This window comes from Opisthocomus hoazin, unplaced genomic scaffold, assembly GCF_030867145.1.
Source record: "Opisthocomus hoazin isolate bOpiHoa1 unplaced genomic scaffold, bOpiHoa1.hap1 HAP1_SCAFFOLD_389, whole genome shotgun sequence".
Lineage (NCBI taxonomy): Eukaryota > Metazoa > Chordata > Aves > Opisthocomiformes > Opisthocomidae > Opisthocomus > Opisthocomus hoazin.
Window position 1 is genome coordinate 12,501 of NW_027448916.1, and position 12,399 is coordinate 24,899.

Below are 12,399 nucleotides of genomic sequence, written 5' to 3' on the forward strand. Positions count from 1 at the left end.
CCACTCTGGGGCTGGTCCCCATGCGACACTTGCACACAAGCCCAGGAAAGGCTCAAGTGTCGAGGGGACCCCGCAGCCATATTGAAGGGACCCCGTGCCAGCTCTGCCTGCCCTGCCTCCCCCTTGCTGACCTTGGATGGTGACCTTGCTGAAGACCTGCAGCCCTTGCAGGGTGGAGCAGTTCCACCGGCGAGAGTGAAACTGGTGCTGGCACTCCTCGACAGCCAGCTCCGTGCCTCGCTTCACTGCATCCATGGCTTCCACCTGCCGCCGGCAAATGCGGACCTGCTCTTCTACCAGCCCCGTCAGACCCTCGCAGCCCCCGGGGTCCCGGAGGACCGCCCGCAGGGAAGGCTGCTTGGCCAGGTACCTGTGGGGCAGGGGAGAGATTCAGTCGCAGATGGACTAGAGCCAGGGCCATTTCTGTAGGGCTTAGCCCTCCATAGCCTGATTTTAGAGCAGAAACGGGACAAGGAAGGGGATATGCAGTCTCCTGTCTGTGCCAAATTGGACATTCCTGCTCCCCATCCTGGTCTGCACCTCTTCAGCTTCACCATCCCTCTCCCTTCATGCTCCGAGATGTGCCTCTGACTGTGCTGCCTTTGGGTTGCCCGGGTTCTTTCTTCCGCGCTTTTCTCACAGATCTGCCCATTTTCTTAGGAGACAGCACCTCCCCAGGTGACTTTGCAGCCCAGATAATACAAGTGAAAAGCATACTTACAGCCAGGTCACAGCAAGGACATGCTGCACGGGGATCAACACCACGTACAGACACACCATCTCCATCCCGTCCTCGACAAAACTCCACCTTCAGCCACGGCGCAGCAGCTGCCTGGATCCCCTCCTCAGACCTCCCGCCACCTCTGCCCGACAGTCGCTTTCACAGCAGCTCCGGCCCAGTGCTGCAAAGCGTGGGTAGCCCGCGCCCCGGGCAATGACCATGGGCTGCCGCGGTGTGCCTGCCAGCAGCGGAGAGCCAGTGGCCTGCAGAAACCTGGCAGGTTGGCCCTGTGAGGGCGTCCACGCCGGTGCTGCTCCCTACCTACAGCTCAGGCAGCATTGTGGGAGAGCTCTGAGCTAGGACTCTGGGGTGGGCATCTGTTGGAGGGAGCTCACATGGCTGGGGACAGTATCAGTGTTGGACCTCCGGTCTCTGCTGTCCTGTCAGCAATCTGGTCGTCTCCTTCCACAGTCAAGTCACTTCACCAGCAGGAAGCAGCCTGAGACCCAGCCAGCAGCAGACAGAGCCTTCCATGCAAGAAAAACCTGGCAGCACCAAGCAGCTGTTACTAGACCCACCAGCTCATCATCTCTTTGCCACCAAGCCTTTTGGGGATCCGGAGAGTTTCCCTGCAGTGACAGCTCGTGGGAGCCAAGACCGGAACCTGCTGCCTTCCTAATCCCCAGCTGCTGTTCTTGAGGACCCTCCGTCATCTGCCTCCTCCAGACTGGAGATTCTTCTTTTCTACCCTGCAGCCCACATAGCTACGGCAAACAGACGCAGCCCGGCTGCTCTCTGGCTCTCTTAACTCTTTCTCTGGCACATCTCCCTTTACCCCCCTCATTTTCTTCCCCACGGCAAGAGGGACAGTCTTTGCCCTTCTCCTAAGCAGGCATAATGGGGTGGCTGCCCCTCTTGCCGGTGGGCAGCCCTTTCCTACGAGCCCCTGGGAATCCAGGAAAATGTGTGACTGGGAGGTGAAATGTCCTGGGAGCAAAGCCTGACGTTCGCTGAGCAGACCTGGGAAGTGCTAGCTGTCCCCACCACCCTGGAAGGTGAAACTCCTCATGCAGCCCAGAGGTTTCTGCTTTTCCTGTCTGAATCATTCAGAAAGTGAAACGCTGCTGCTCTGGCCCTGCTTTGGTTCTTCCACCACGGCCCCACACATAGGTTAACCCCTTTGCTGTGCTCCTCCACATTTCCCTGCACAAAGAGGTCTGAAGAGTACTGGGCTGTATCAGCCACCCTTTGGAACCTGAGCAGCCTCTCCGTTGTAGCACGCTTTCCACCTCTTTCCTTGCCTTCCCGGCTCCCCACGTTCCTTGTCCCGTTGGGTCCTTGCTCCTGCGTTCTGGAGTCAGCATGCCGGGGCGGCAGGCGTGTTGGGATCTGCAGTGTCAGGGTGTAGCCTCCGACACACACCCTGGTGATCTGGTCTTACCTGCTGTCGACTCAGACTGGGGTGAGGAAACGTTGGGGGTTGTGCTGCTCTTCCTCATGAGCTGAGCCTCCAAGAGAGAGCGAGGGGCAGAGGTGGGAGCCCGCCCGGGCAGGAGGAGATGGAGCTCGCCAGCTGATGCACCGAGGGTGAGTGAGGTGAGTGAGCCCGGCTGGGTAAGGGATGCTGCGGGGCACCGTGGGCTCGCAGGCTAGGCTAAGTGCCACTGTGTCCCCCTCTTACGACACACACGGTGAAGGCATGACTACCAGGCGCAGCCAGGTGTGTCCACATCTGTGCGGGAGGCGAGGGCTGCAGGGGAGGGGAAAGTTCCTACAGAGAGTGTCAGAGAGGGTGCAAAGCGAGAAGGAAACCCCCCTCCCAGGTATATCTGCAAGCCTTTATCGGTACCAGAGCCGTGACAGGAACTGAAGAGACACAAAAAGCTGCGAGAACAAAGATCCCAGTAACTAGGAAGTGAGAAAGGGGATCTGGTTAAAAAACAGAGAAGCACTAAAAAAGAGCAGGGTGAGATCAGTGGTTTGGGTGCTATTGTACCCCCCAAAGATTTATGGCCAACAGTAACATATCCCTCGGTGTGTCACTCCCCGAATGAGGAGACAGTGACGGCAGAACAAGGGAGGAAAGGAGAGAGAAAGTCAAACACCAGCAGTAACAGCCAGCGGGTGAAGGAGCCAGGCAGGGAACGAGGGAACCCACAGGCACAGCACCTTCTTAGGGCGGCTGCTCCTGGGGAAGGACCGCAGTACGATTAGGAGTGTCCCCACGAGCCGCGTCTTCTTCCAGGTGTGCTGGGACTGGCAAAGCAGATATAGGACTTGAAGAAACAGAGTGCCACACGGGCTCTGCAGAAGGGCAGATCCCTTCCCGGCTACGCTTGGCTGTGCCAGGTTGCAGATGTCCTGCTAAATCAGCCCTTGCACTTTCTTAGCGCCGTGCCTCCTGCAGCCTTGAATGACAGGGACTGACTGTTTGTGGCAAACATGCCTTTGCCTGCCATGGGCACTGACGTCTTTCCAGAGCTTGGCTCTTTCTGGGTCCCTGCCACATGCCAGCAGCGTGCAGCTGGGCTCCCGGGAAGGGCCTTGGCCCCAAAGTGCCCAAGTCCCTGGGACTGACAGGACTCTCAGTCATTGTGCTGGCGGTGGATTAAATCAACTTTGCTCTCACGTCACGTATTTCACTTCTTCCTCCTGTTTAACAATATTTTGGGAAGTGGATGTTTTGATTTTCCCCTGTCAGTCCTGGGGGTGGCTGAGTTAGCACGGCAGCAAAGACGAGCAAGTACTTGGCACTATGGCCCAGGGCAGGTCTCCTCAGTTGCAAGAACACCTGCGTGTTGCTTCTTTCACAATTGCGTTTGCTTTGATAGGGTGTCTTAGCTTATCAGCTTGGGATAGCAAAGTTCATGCTTTGTGGTGAGCCAGAAGTGCATCAGGAAGTGAAAAAGGAGAGGTGATGAACTGCAGCACGACAGACATAGAATCAGCCTTTGCTCGGTGGGGATGGCTGTGATTTGGATGAGCAAGCAGCCAAGAGCCTGCCTGGCTCTGTTTTGATTCAAGCTGTTTGCAGCTTTGGTGCCTGGCCCGAGACTTCTGCAGTGACAGCGATCGCTAGCCAGCAAGCCTGCTTGCACCCTTGGCTCTTCACCAGCAGAGAGGTAAGCGAGACGGAAACATCTAGAGAGCTGGATGGTCTGGGCACGCTGGGCAACCTGTCCCTGCGAGCTGCTGCACATGTGCTGCTGGACCTGACGGCGGGGCACTGGGGGACACTCTACGCCTCTTCGGTTCCCTAGCGAACCAAGAGCTGCAAGGCAAACCTCGGGATTTATTTAAACAGAAGCTTTCTTTGGGATCCTGTGATACTAAAAGCACAGGCAGCCTGCAGAGCTTACTTGCCAAGGTGTCCACAACCTCTTCCACGGGGCCCTCAGGAGATGAAGGGGAGAGATACGCCTAGAGAGCAGGCAGTAGCAGTGCAATCAGAACTCGTGAGTTAAAGATGGAGGTCTCAGCTTTGATGTCATGTATCTCATTATAAACAAGCCATCCTAAGTCCTGAATGTCTTCATGGTTCTAATCATCAGAATAATCTAATTTCTTGGTTACAAAAAAGGTGAAAAGTGGGGCTTAAACATCAACTACAGCAGGTAAAAAGCATACACATTTATGAAAAAATATACCTTCAACTTCTAAAGCAAAGTTGGGTGGTTTTCTTGAGGCTTGGTGTGTTCTTTGTTGTTTCCTGTTGGTTTCAGGTTTACTAAGTGAGCTTGTGCAGTCTGTGTTTGCCGCTGCACCACTCTGAACCCCAATGCCGTGTTCTCTGCATCCCCAGGGCAGCCCCAAACCACTCCAGGGTTTAAATGATGAGTCAGTCTCAGAAACATTGACCCTGTGGCACACTCGGCGAGACTTTTCTAGATATCTTCTTCCACCTCGTTTCTCAGCCCATGCATAACCCTGTGTTGCCCCACGCTGTGCTCTTTCACCACTTTTTGCAGGGCTAGGAGACAGTGGCTATTGGTGAGATAGTGTCGGGAGAGAAGACACCCCCAGACCAGGCAGCAAGATGCCAGGTGTACGTCTCATCTCAGGGCACTCCTGCCCGTTCCGGCCCCTGTATGGAAGTACAGCTAGGGTTTCCCACCCCACAGAAGAAAAAACTCAAAATCCCTGTGAGTTTTGCATGTCCCGTGGGGACTCCCTGCCTAGCAGCTGGTTTGCTGTCTCTGGCGAGAGGTGCCCACCCCGGGCCCAAACTCTGGCTCATCCCAGCCCAGCACCCTGCGCCAGCCAGGGCCCTGGGCATCTCCCGAGCGCTTCGGGGAGGCACGTGGCTCTCGCCTCAGTGGGGTGGTCACAGAACAGGCGGTGTGAGAGGGGAGGGCAGCGAATTCTTTTCAGCTTTTTTTTGGGTATTGTCTGCCCATTCACCAGAGTCACGCTCTGCTTTCCCCTCACACAGCAACAGCAGTCGACTTTGCCCCCATCTCACACCTACACCAGCGCCTCTTCCTCCCTCATCGGTGTTTTCCCTTCCTTCTAGTTTCTGCAGCTCCTCCTCCCCTGTAGCAGTTGCTCATTGTGTGTGTGTGTGTGCATGTACACATGTGCACGTGTCATGTTTATGTCATTTACCCTGTCTCCCCTTCCCAGGGCAGCAAGAATACTAGCAACAAATTCATTTTCCACCTGAAAATGGACAGAAGTATCCTCCTAGGTAGCATCCTTAGTTGGAATTGCTCTTGTCTTCCCTGGGAAAAAGGCCGTGGTCTCGGCAGATGGCCTTCAGGGGCTCATATTGATCTTCACTGAGAGGCAAAAAGATGCGTCCTTCACCTCCTGGGCCACTTAAGGTCAGTCACCAAACAGAAAGTTCATTCAAGATTTCAAGACAGCATCTCATCGTGAGGAGGAGAATGATTTAGCTGTGGTACCATTGCTTCTTTACACAGCTGATCACTTGAGACCTCTCAGCAACTTTCATGTAGAGCAATCAGTACTTGAGGTTTTGTAGAGGCAGCCACAAACAACATGGCCTGTGGCTCTCAGACATTAACCAACACAGATAATCCAACCAGTTTCAGCTCTTCTGCCTCCCTGCTACGAGCTTGCTCTACTCGTAGCTTTCCTCTTCAGTGAGGGATGGTCACAACAGTACCTTCAGAGCTCTGCAGAGAACGCTCCGTTCCCACAGCTTCCAAAGACCATGCGTGTACACATGTCATTTCAGGCCTCTGAAATCTTGATTACAGTGTCTGTTCTGTCAAATTTGAGACTACCAGCTTAGCTTCAATAACACCACCGCTAGTGGATTCTTGCTTCTGTGTTTCCACCCACCCACAAAAAATACCATAAAATAACATAGAATAAAAGAAAATAAAACAAATCTCATCAAAAAAACCAAATCTGTTTTACACTCTTAGTCATCTTTGCTGCCAGTTTAGAACTCTGCTGCCTGGTGTCTCGAAGGTTTGAAGGGCTAGTATGTAAGGAAAGACCACTCAGGAAAAAAAGAAAAGGTGATGGTGGTTTAAAAACTAAATGGCTTGGCTTTCTTGCACTGGTGTTCATGGCAGGAAAACCTTGGAGATGTCCACAGCAGAAACTCTCTTTTCAGGGAAATTCATCAAAATACTGTCTCTGATCTAAAGGGTGATAGGAACGGCTATGGAGCAGCAAGATGAGCTAAACGGTGTCTGGAACCACACAGCTCCTACCCCAGAGGTCCAAAAACAACTGAAGGGTGAAAGACCTGACTAACTGTGGTGTACAAACATTTGCTTAAAACTGCTTTCAAAGGCTTACTAGCAGATGCAATTTCAGAAAAGGCTCTTGAGGGATTTCAGACAAGGGAGCTTGATGTCTGTGCTGAACAAACTAGTAGAAGGTATAATAAAGGAAAAAAATCAACTGGCATGCAGTCACATCTAATTACTGGGGAAGAGTCATCATGGCTTTTATAAAGGGATGCTGTGCCTCACAGTCCTTCTTTGAAGGAGTCAACAAGCACATGAGCAGTGACCCGTGTGGATTTCCAAAAGGCTTTCAAAAGGATTCTCACCAATGGTGCTTAAAGAAATTTAGAGGAAAAGTTCCTACCTGGATAAAAAGTGCCTGAAAGATAGGACACAGAATGTGGGTAGATGGCTGGTTTTCTCAGCAGAGTTATACAACACCAGTGCTGGAGCCTGGGCCGTTTGACTTATTCATGCGGGATGAATAATGAAATAACAAATCTGTTGGAGACATAAAATTATTCAGGTTAGAAAAGATGAGGGTTGGCTGCAAAGAACTGCAGAGATTAAAGGAAGTGTGAGTGACTGGCCTTAAAATAGCAGCTGAAATTTCATCTTGCCAAGTGATGAGAAAAAACAATTTGAATTGACCATTACCCCTTGCAAATGAGATCTATGCCTACTCAGCTCTCATCATGCACATGATGATGTGCATCCACTTCATCAGCGCTGTGTACGTTTCAAGCACCCCACCACGGGGCTCACAAAGGCTGCAGCAGAATTGGAAAGGTGCTGAGAAGGGCAACAAGGACGTTTAAAAGTACAGAATAGCTCCTTTGTGAGGAACAGCTATGAAGACAAGAATCCTTTAGCCTCAAAAAAAAAGTGAGTTCTGAGGGGGAATATGGTAGACATTTATAAAATCATTAGTGATAAGGTGAAGGTGAGTAGGGATGGTTTTTCCACTGTCTCTTGCAGCATTAAAACTGGGAACTGAATCTAGCAGGTGGTAATTAAAAAATTAGTATAAGGAAGTGGTTCTTCACCTGAGATGCGATTAAGTTGTGGAACAAATTTGCACTCCTGGCACTGGATGTTGCAGGTGGCAAATTTTGCATCAACTCAAAAACCAACTAGAAAAAACCATGAAAGAAACTTCCCTGAGGACTACTGAATACCAGTAGGTCACCTCTGGCTCAGGAAATCCCTGGGATACGATATGCTGGAAGCAGGAAACAAACTTGAGGGAGCATAACTACGTGATTGCACGGTTCTTACATTATCCCGTTACCATCCACAATCTGAGATAGAATGCTAGTTGTAGATAGACCACTGATCTCACACAGGATGGATTGTGCTTACCTATTACATTCTCTAGAGCCATTTATTGAATGCGTCTTGATAAGAATAGCTTGTCTGTGGAGACTAGTTAACTTCACCTGACACCTGACTGGTCTGGGTACACGTGTTAGAGCAGGTCATGGTCCCTCACAGAGTCTCAGTCTCAGAAACTTTGTCTCACTCAAGACGAAGGTCTCAGCAGTCTGTTCAGTCTGCAGTCATCGCAGGTTTTGGCTTTAGCAAAAGCTGGCATATCCTTCCTCCTTGAGACTTTTTGAGGCATTTAATAATTTCACTTGAAACCAAGAACATTCTTGCACATTTGCCTCATCTTGCTGGATTATTTTATGCTTTAAATTTATGCAAGTCTTCACACAAAGTTTTCATCCACCAAGAAGGGTGAAAGCCACTCAGATACAGCTTGACAAACCAGTAGAATTTCCTCTAAGAAGCCTGCCTTGGTGGTGGGCCTGCCCAACAACACCAAAGGATGGGCAAATTGATAGCTCTCTGCTCTCTTGTACTAGACTTCCACTTTCATCATTTAACATATTGTTGCCAGAATCAATCTCTTCCTACCTATGCGGTCAGCACACGCTTCTTCCATCTTTAATTGATTCTCCCTCTAGATCTGTGCATTGCCCCACAGTTCCATCCAGAAGGTCTGACATGTTAGTCATGCCTGTCAAGTTGCTGAGTAGCTTCATCTTACAGTAATATCAACCTTATGTAAGGATTTCCTCCTCTAGATGGAAAATTCTACTTTCCTTTTGAGGTAAATCCCACTCTACGTGGGCTCTGTGAGGGAGTCCCTATCTAACACTTGCAAACAGCTACGGGGAATTCTGTCATGCCTACCAAACCTTGCTCCACCGTGACAGCTCTGAGAGTGGATGTCTAGTTTTAGGTTCATAGAATAATTAAGACTGTCTCTAGCCCAACTTCCTGCTCAAAGCAGGGTCAGCTATCAGATCAGATGAGGTCACCCTGGACTTTCTAGAGTCTGGTCTTGAAAACCTGCAGGCATGGAAACTCCACAACTTCTCTGGGATACCTGTTGCAATGCCTGACTGTCCTCACAGTGAAAACATTTTTCACTATATCCAGTCCGAATATCTATTGCTTCAATTTACGTCTCTTAGCCCCCTGCCATGCCCCACTGTAACTCTGCCCTCTTCCAGTAACCACATTGTAGGTATTGGAAGGCTGCTATTATGTCTCCTGAAGCCTTCTGTTCTCCAGCTGAACAAGCCCAGTTCCCTCAGCATCTCATCATGGGGCAAGTCCTCCAGCCCCCAGACCTTTCTGGTGGCCTTCCACTGGACCCACTCTGGTTGATCAATGTTTGGCAAGGCAGTGCTACCGTTAGAATCTAGAGTGCTTACTAGTCTCACACCATTTGGGAGTCATGGGTACGTTTGTCCACATGAATCCAACGGCCCTTCCTGCTTTACTGTGTTCTCCCTTACCTGGCTGTGCTGCTCTGTGTTTGTGGGACATGGGCTACTTCGTGCTTTACAGTGTTGTAATCAGGAAAATGATCTGAGGACATCCAATCCAAAGGAACTGTATGAATGTAAGCAACGCAAGGAGCTCCAACCAGCTGGGACCCACGTTTTTGTGGGGTGTTTCACCTAGGAAAAGGAGATAGGATGGAGTCAAATTTAACTGTAGTATAATTCTTTTTATCTGTAACGGATGTTCAAAGTCCTCTTTCTCTGATATAAACCAATACTATGCAGTTTTTATTTTAAGTTTCTTCCAGTCAGCATTTTTCTCTCAAAATGCTTGCTCTCCTCTTTTTCTTTCTCTTTCTCTCTCTCTCTCTCTGTTTCTGGAACTGCCTTGACTACTTCCCCTGGGTGCTTTTGTGCTGTCCCTTTCTTGTATATGTGTGCTCTCCACAGTGATCAAAGCAACACGCATTTTCTGGGGTTGAGCGATAAATGATTCTGTACAACAATTACCTTCTCTGTGCTCTGACTTCATGCAATTACTCATTTTTCTACCGTCCATTTTTCTTAGTCTTGTGGTTTCTTTGTGTGCTCTTGCAGCAGAAGCCATCATGTTTGTATTTTGACCTTTCAAGAGATTTCCCCCTCTAACTTAAATTCTCCTGTCTTGGTCTTCCACTCTGACCAGGAATTGCGCTGACATTCAACACATGGCAATGACCCTCCATCGCGTCAGCATTCACATAACCACTGGAAATAATTGCTGAACTAGAGGCAGAAGCTGACTCTCGGTGACTACATTACCACCCCTGTCAGATGACCACTGCCCAGCAATCCAAAGCAGCACCAGCCAAGAGAGAGGTGTGCCTGTCTACCTCTTAGCTGCAGATGAGGGGACTGACCTGCCTGTGGCTTGCTAGGGGGGAATGACTTCTCTCAGCGCTTTTATTTGTGCCTCCTTAGTGCACCAGCAGGCTCAGCCACCTCAGCGAGACTCTGCCCTGATCCCCGCTGGGCATGTCAGCTTCCAATGCGTCTCAGACATGCAAGGATTACAGCTTCAACCACCACCCCCTCCTGCCTATCTACACCCTGATATTCGTCACAAGTCTGTTGCTGAATGTCATGGCCCTATGGATATTCATCCGCTACCTGCGCCTGAAGTCTGTGGTGATGATCTACATGTTCAATCTGGCCGTGAGTGACCTCACCTTCACGCTCTCTCTGCCGCTCCGACTCTACTACTATTCCAACCACCACTGGCCCTTTGGTAACACCCTGTGCCAGGTCTCTGGCTCTGTCTTCCAGATCAATATGTATGGCAGCTGCCTCTTCCTCATGTGCATCAACCTGGATCGCTATGTTGCCATTGTCCATCCACTTCGCTGGCGGCATCTGCGACGCCCCAAGGTGGCCAAGCTCCTTTGCCTGATGGTCTGGGTTGTGATCTTCACGGGCTCCATCCCCACAGCCATAGTCCACAAGCAAAACCACTGTGAGGTACAGAACCAGACTATGTACCTGTGCTTTGAAAGCTTTAGTGACAACATGTGGCAGAAAAACCTCTTCCCGTTAGTCATCCTGGCTGAAATCTTGGGGTTTCTCCTGCCTCTCAGCTCTGTGACATACTGCTCAATCCGGATCTTTCAGGAGCTCTGCCAGAGCAGCCAGACGAAGACCCTGCGACAGCAGAAGACTATCCGTCTCCTCTTGGTCAATCTGGTCATCTTCATCATCTGCTTTGTACCCTACAACACTACCCTTGCAGTTTATGGGATGATAAAGGCCCGAGTCATTAAGGTTGAGCAAGAAACACAGGCCTCCGTGCGCCAAGTCTTAATTATGACAATGCTGTTGGCCAGCATGAACTGCACGCTGGACCCCTTGATCTACTACTTCAGTACTGAGGGTTTCCGTAACACCTTTAAGAAACTGCGGCAGGGAAAAGCCTGGGACTCAGATACAGGGATACTCAAGAATCAGGTTGTGGAGAACAAGTCAACCCGAGACCATGCCTTCTCAAAACTAAAACAGCTCCCAGTTGAAAACTTCATCTGTCCCAATGGATCTTTGCCATCACTTCCTATGGCAGTATTTTTGAACAGCCCTATTGAGGACTCAGAAATATAACCACAAGAAGGTCATACCGTGGCAGAGTCACCCATTCAATAGTTACAGCAACACTGTGGGAAACGGCTCAGGGTAACGTAGCAAGCTGTTTGAGGGAGCGCAGCAGACTGTATGTGGGTGAACGTGATGATACAAAGCTGAAGAGTGAAAGGTTGTTTCAAATAAACAGAGTTGTCTCCATGACATGGTCCCACCTGACTCTTTTGGTGCAGGAAACACAGTGGGGAACAAGGGCTTCAAACCAACCTAGTGTGGCTAGGTCTGGTCAGCACAGATTCCTGTTGCAAGTCCATCCTGCCTGAGCACCTCCTGGCTGCACTGTAAGGTGAAGCCATTCTGCGGATGATCAGAGCACAGATGTGGTACTCACTGCTGACAGAGTGAATTTAGTAGCAACGACTGAGGGAAACTTCATTGTTTTTTTAACTAGATGCTTCAATCTGGGTCTCAGGTCCAGCTTGGGGCACCTAAATAAGTGCCTTAATTTTCCAAATGAGTTGAAGCATTTCACAACGCTTGTTGGCGTTGAGGAGAATAGCTGAGTGTTTAGTACTCTTGCAGAAAATAGGTTCCTAATTGCATAGTAAGTCACAGGCCTTAGCAAAACAGTCTTTGGGAGGTACGACAAATGTGCTTGTGCAGCTGTGTAGACACACACACGCAGCACAATGGCTATAAATTTACCTAAAGCGAAATGGCCTGGGAAACACTAGCGTACTTAAAAGTACACCCAGCATTCATAATGGCCCCAAGAAACAGAGAGGGTACCAATGTTATTGTCATCGTTTCTGCAGATCACATTGACAGTGGTGCTTTGCACTTTCTTGTCGCTCGGCCATAGGGTGGTTGATTTCAGGTCTGAGTCACTTTCACTGTTGAAAAGGAATGATGTCGCAGAATGAGGCTGCGGTGAAATACATTTGCTTGCACTGTTTGTACGTGCTTTTTCAGCTTGCACTCTATGCGAAAGCCCTGTAAATCTCCCGAGAAGCGAGAGATCCAGCTGTACACAGGCAGTGCCAGGAACCCCAGTGATTCAGCCCTGCTA

At 50.0% G+C, this 12,399-nt stretch overlaps 1 protein-coding gene and 1 pseudogene across 1 annotated transcript; one reads left to right on the forward strand and one right to left on the reverse strand.

The window, feature by feature from the left end:
• LOC142359749 (protein Wnt-4a-like) overlaps positions 1–786 on the reverse strand; it is a 3,765-nt pseudogene extending 2,979 nt beyond the window's left edge.
• Positions 787–3,586: 2,800 nt separating this feature from the next.
• On the forward strand, positions 3,587–11,493 carry LOC104327286 (lysophosphatidic acid receptor 5). The gene is made up of 2 exons (XM_075412168.1): positions 3,587–3,843; positions 9,910–11,493. Exon 2 carries the CDS (start codon positions 10,239–10,241, stop codon positions 11,349–11,351), a length of 1,113 nt encoding a protein of 370 aa, XP_075268283.1. The 5' UTR covers positions 3,587–3,843; positions 9,910–10,238; the 3' UTR covers positions 11,352–11,493.
• Positions 11,494–12,399: the final 906 nt, after the last annotated feature.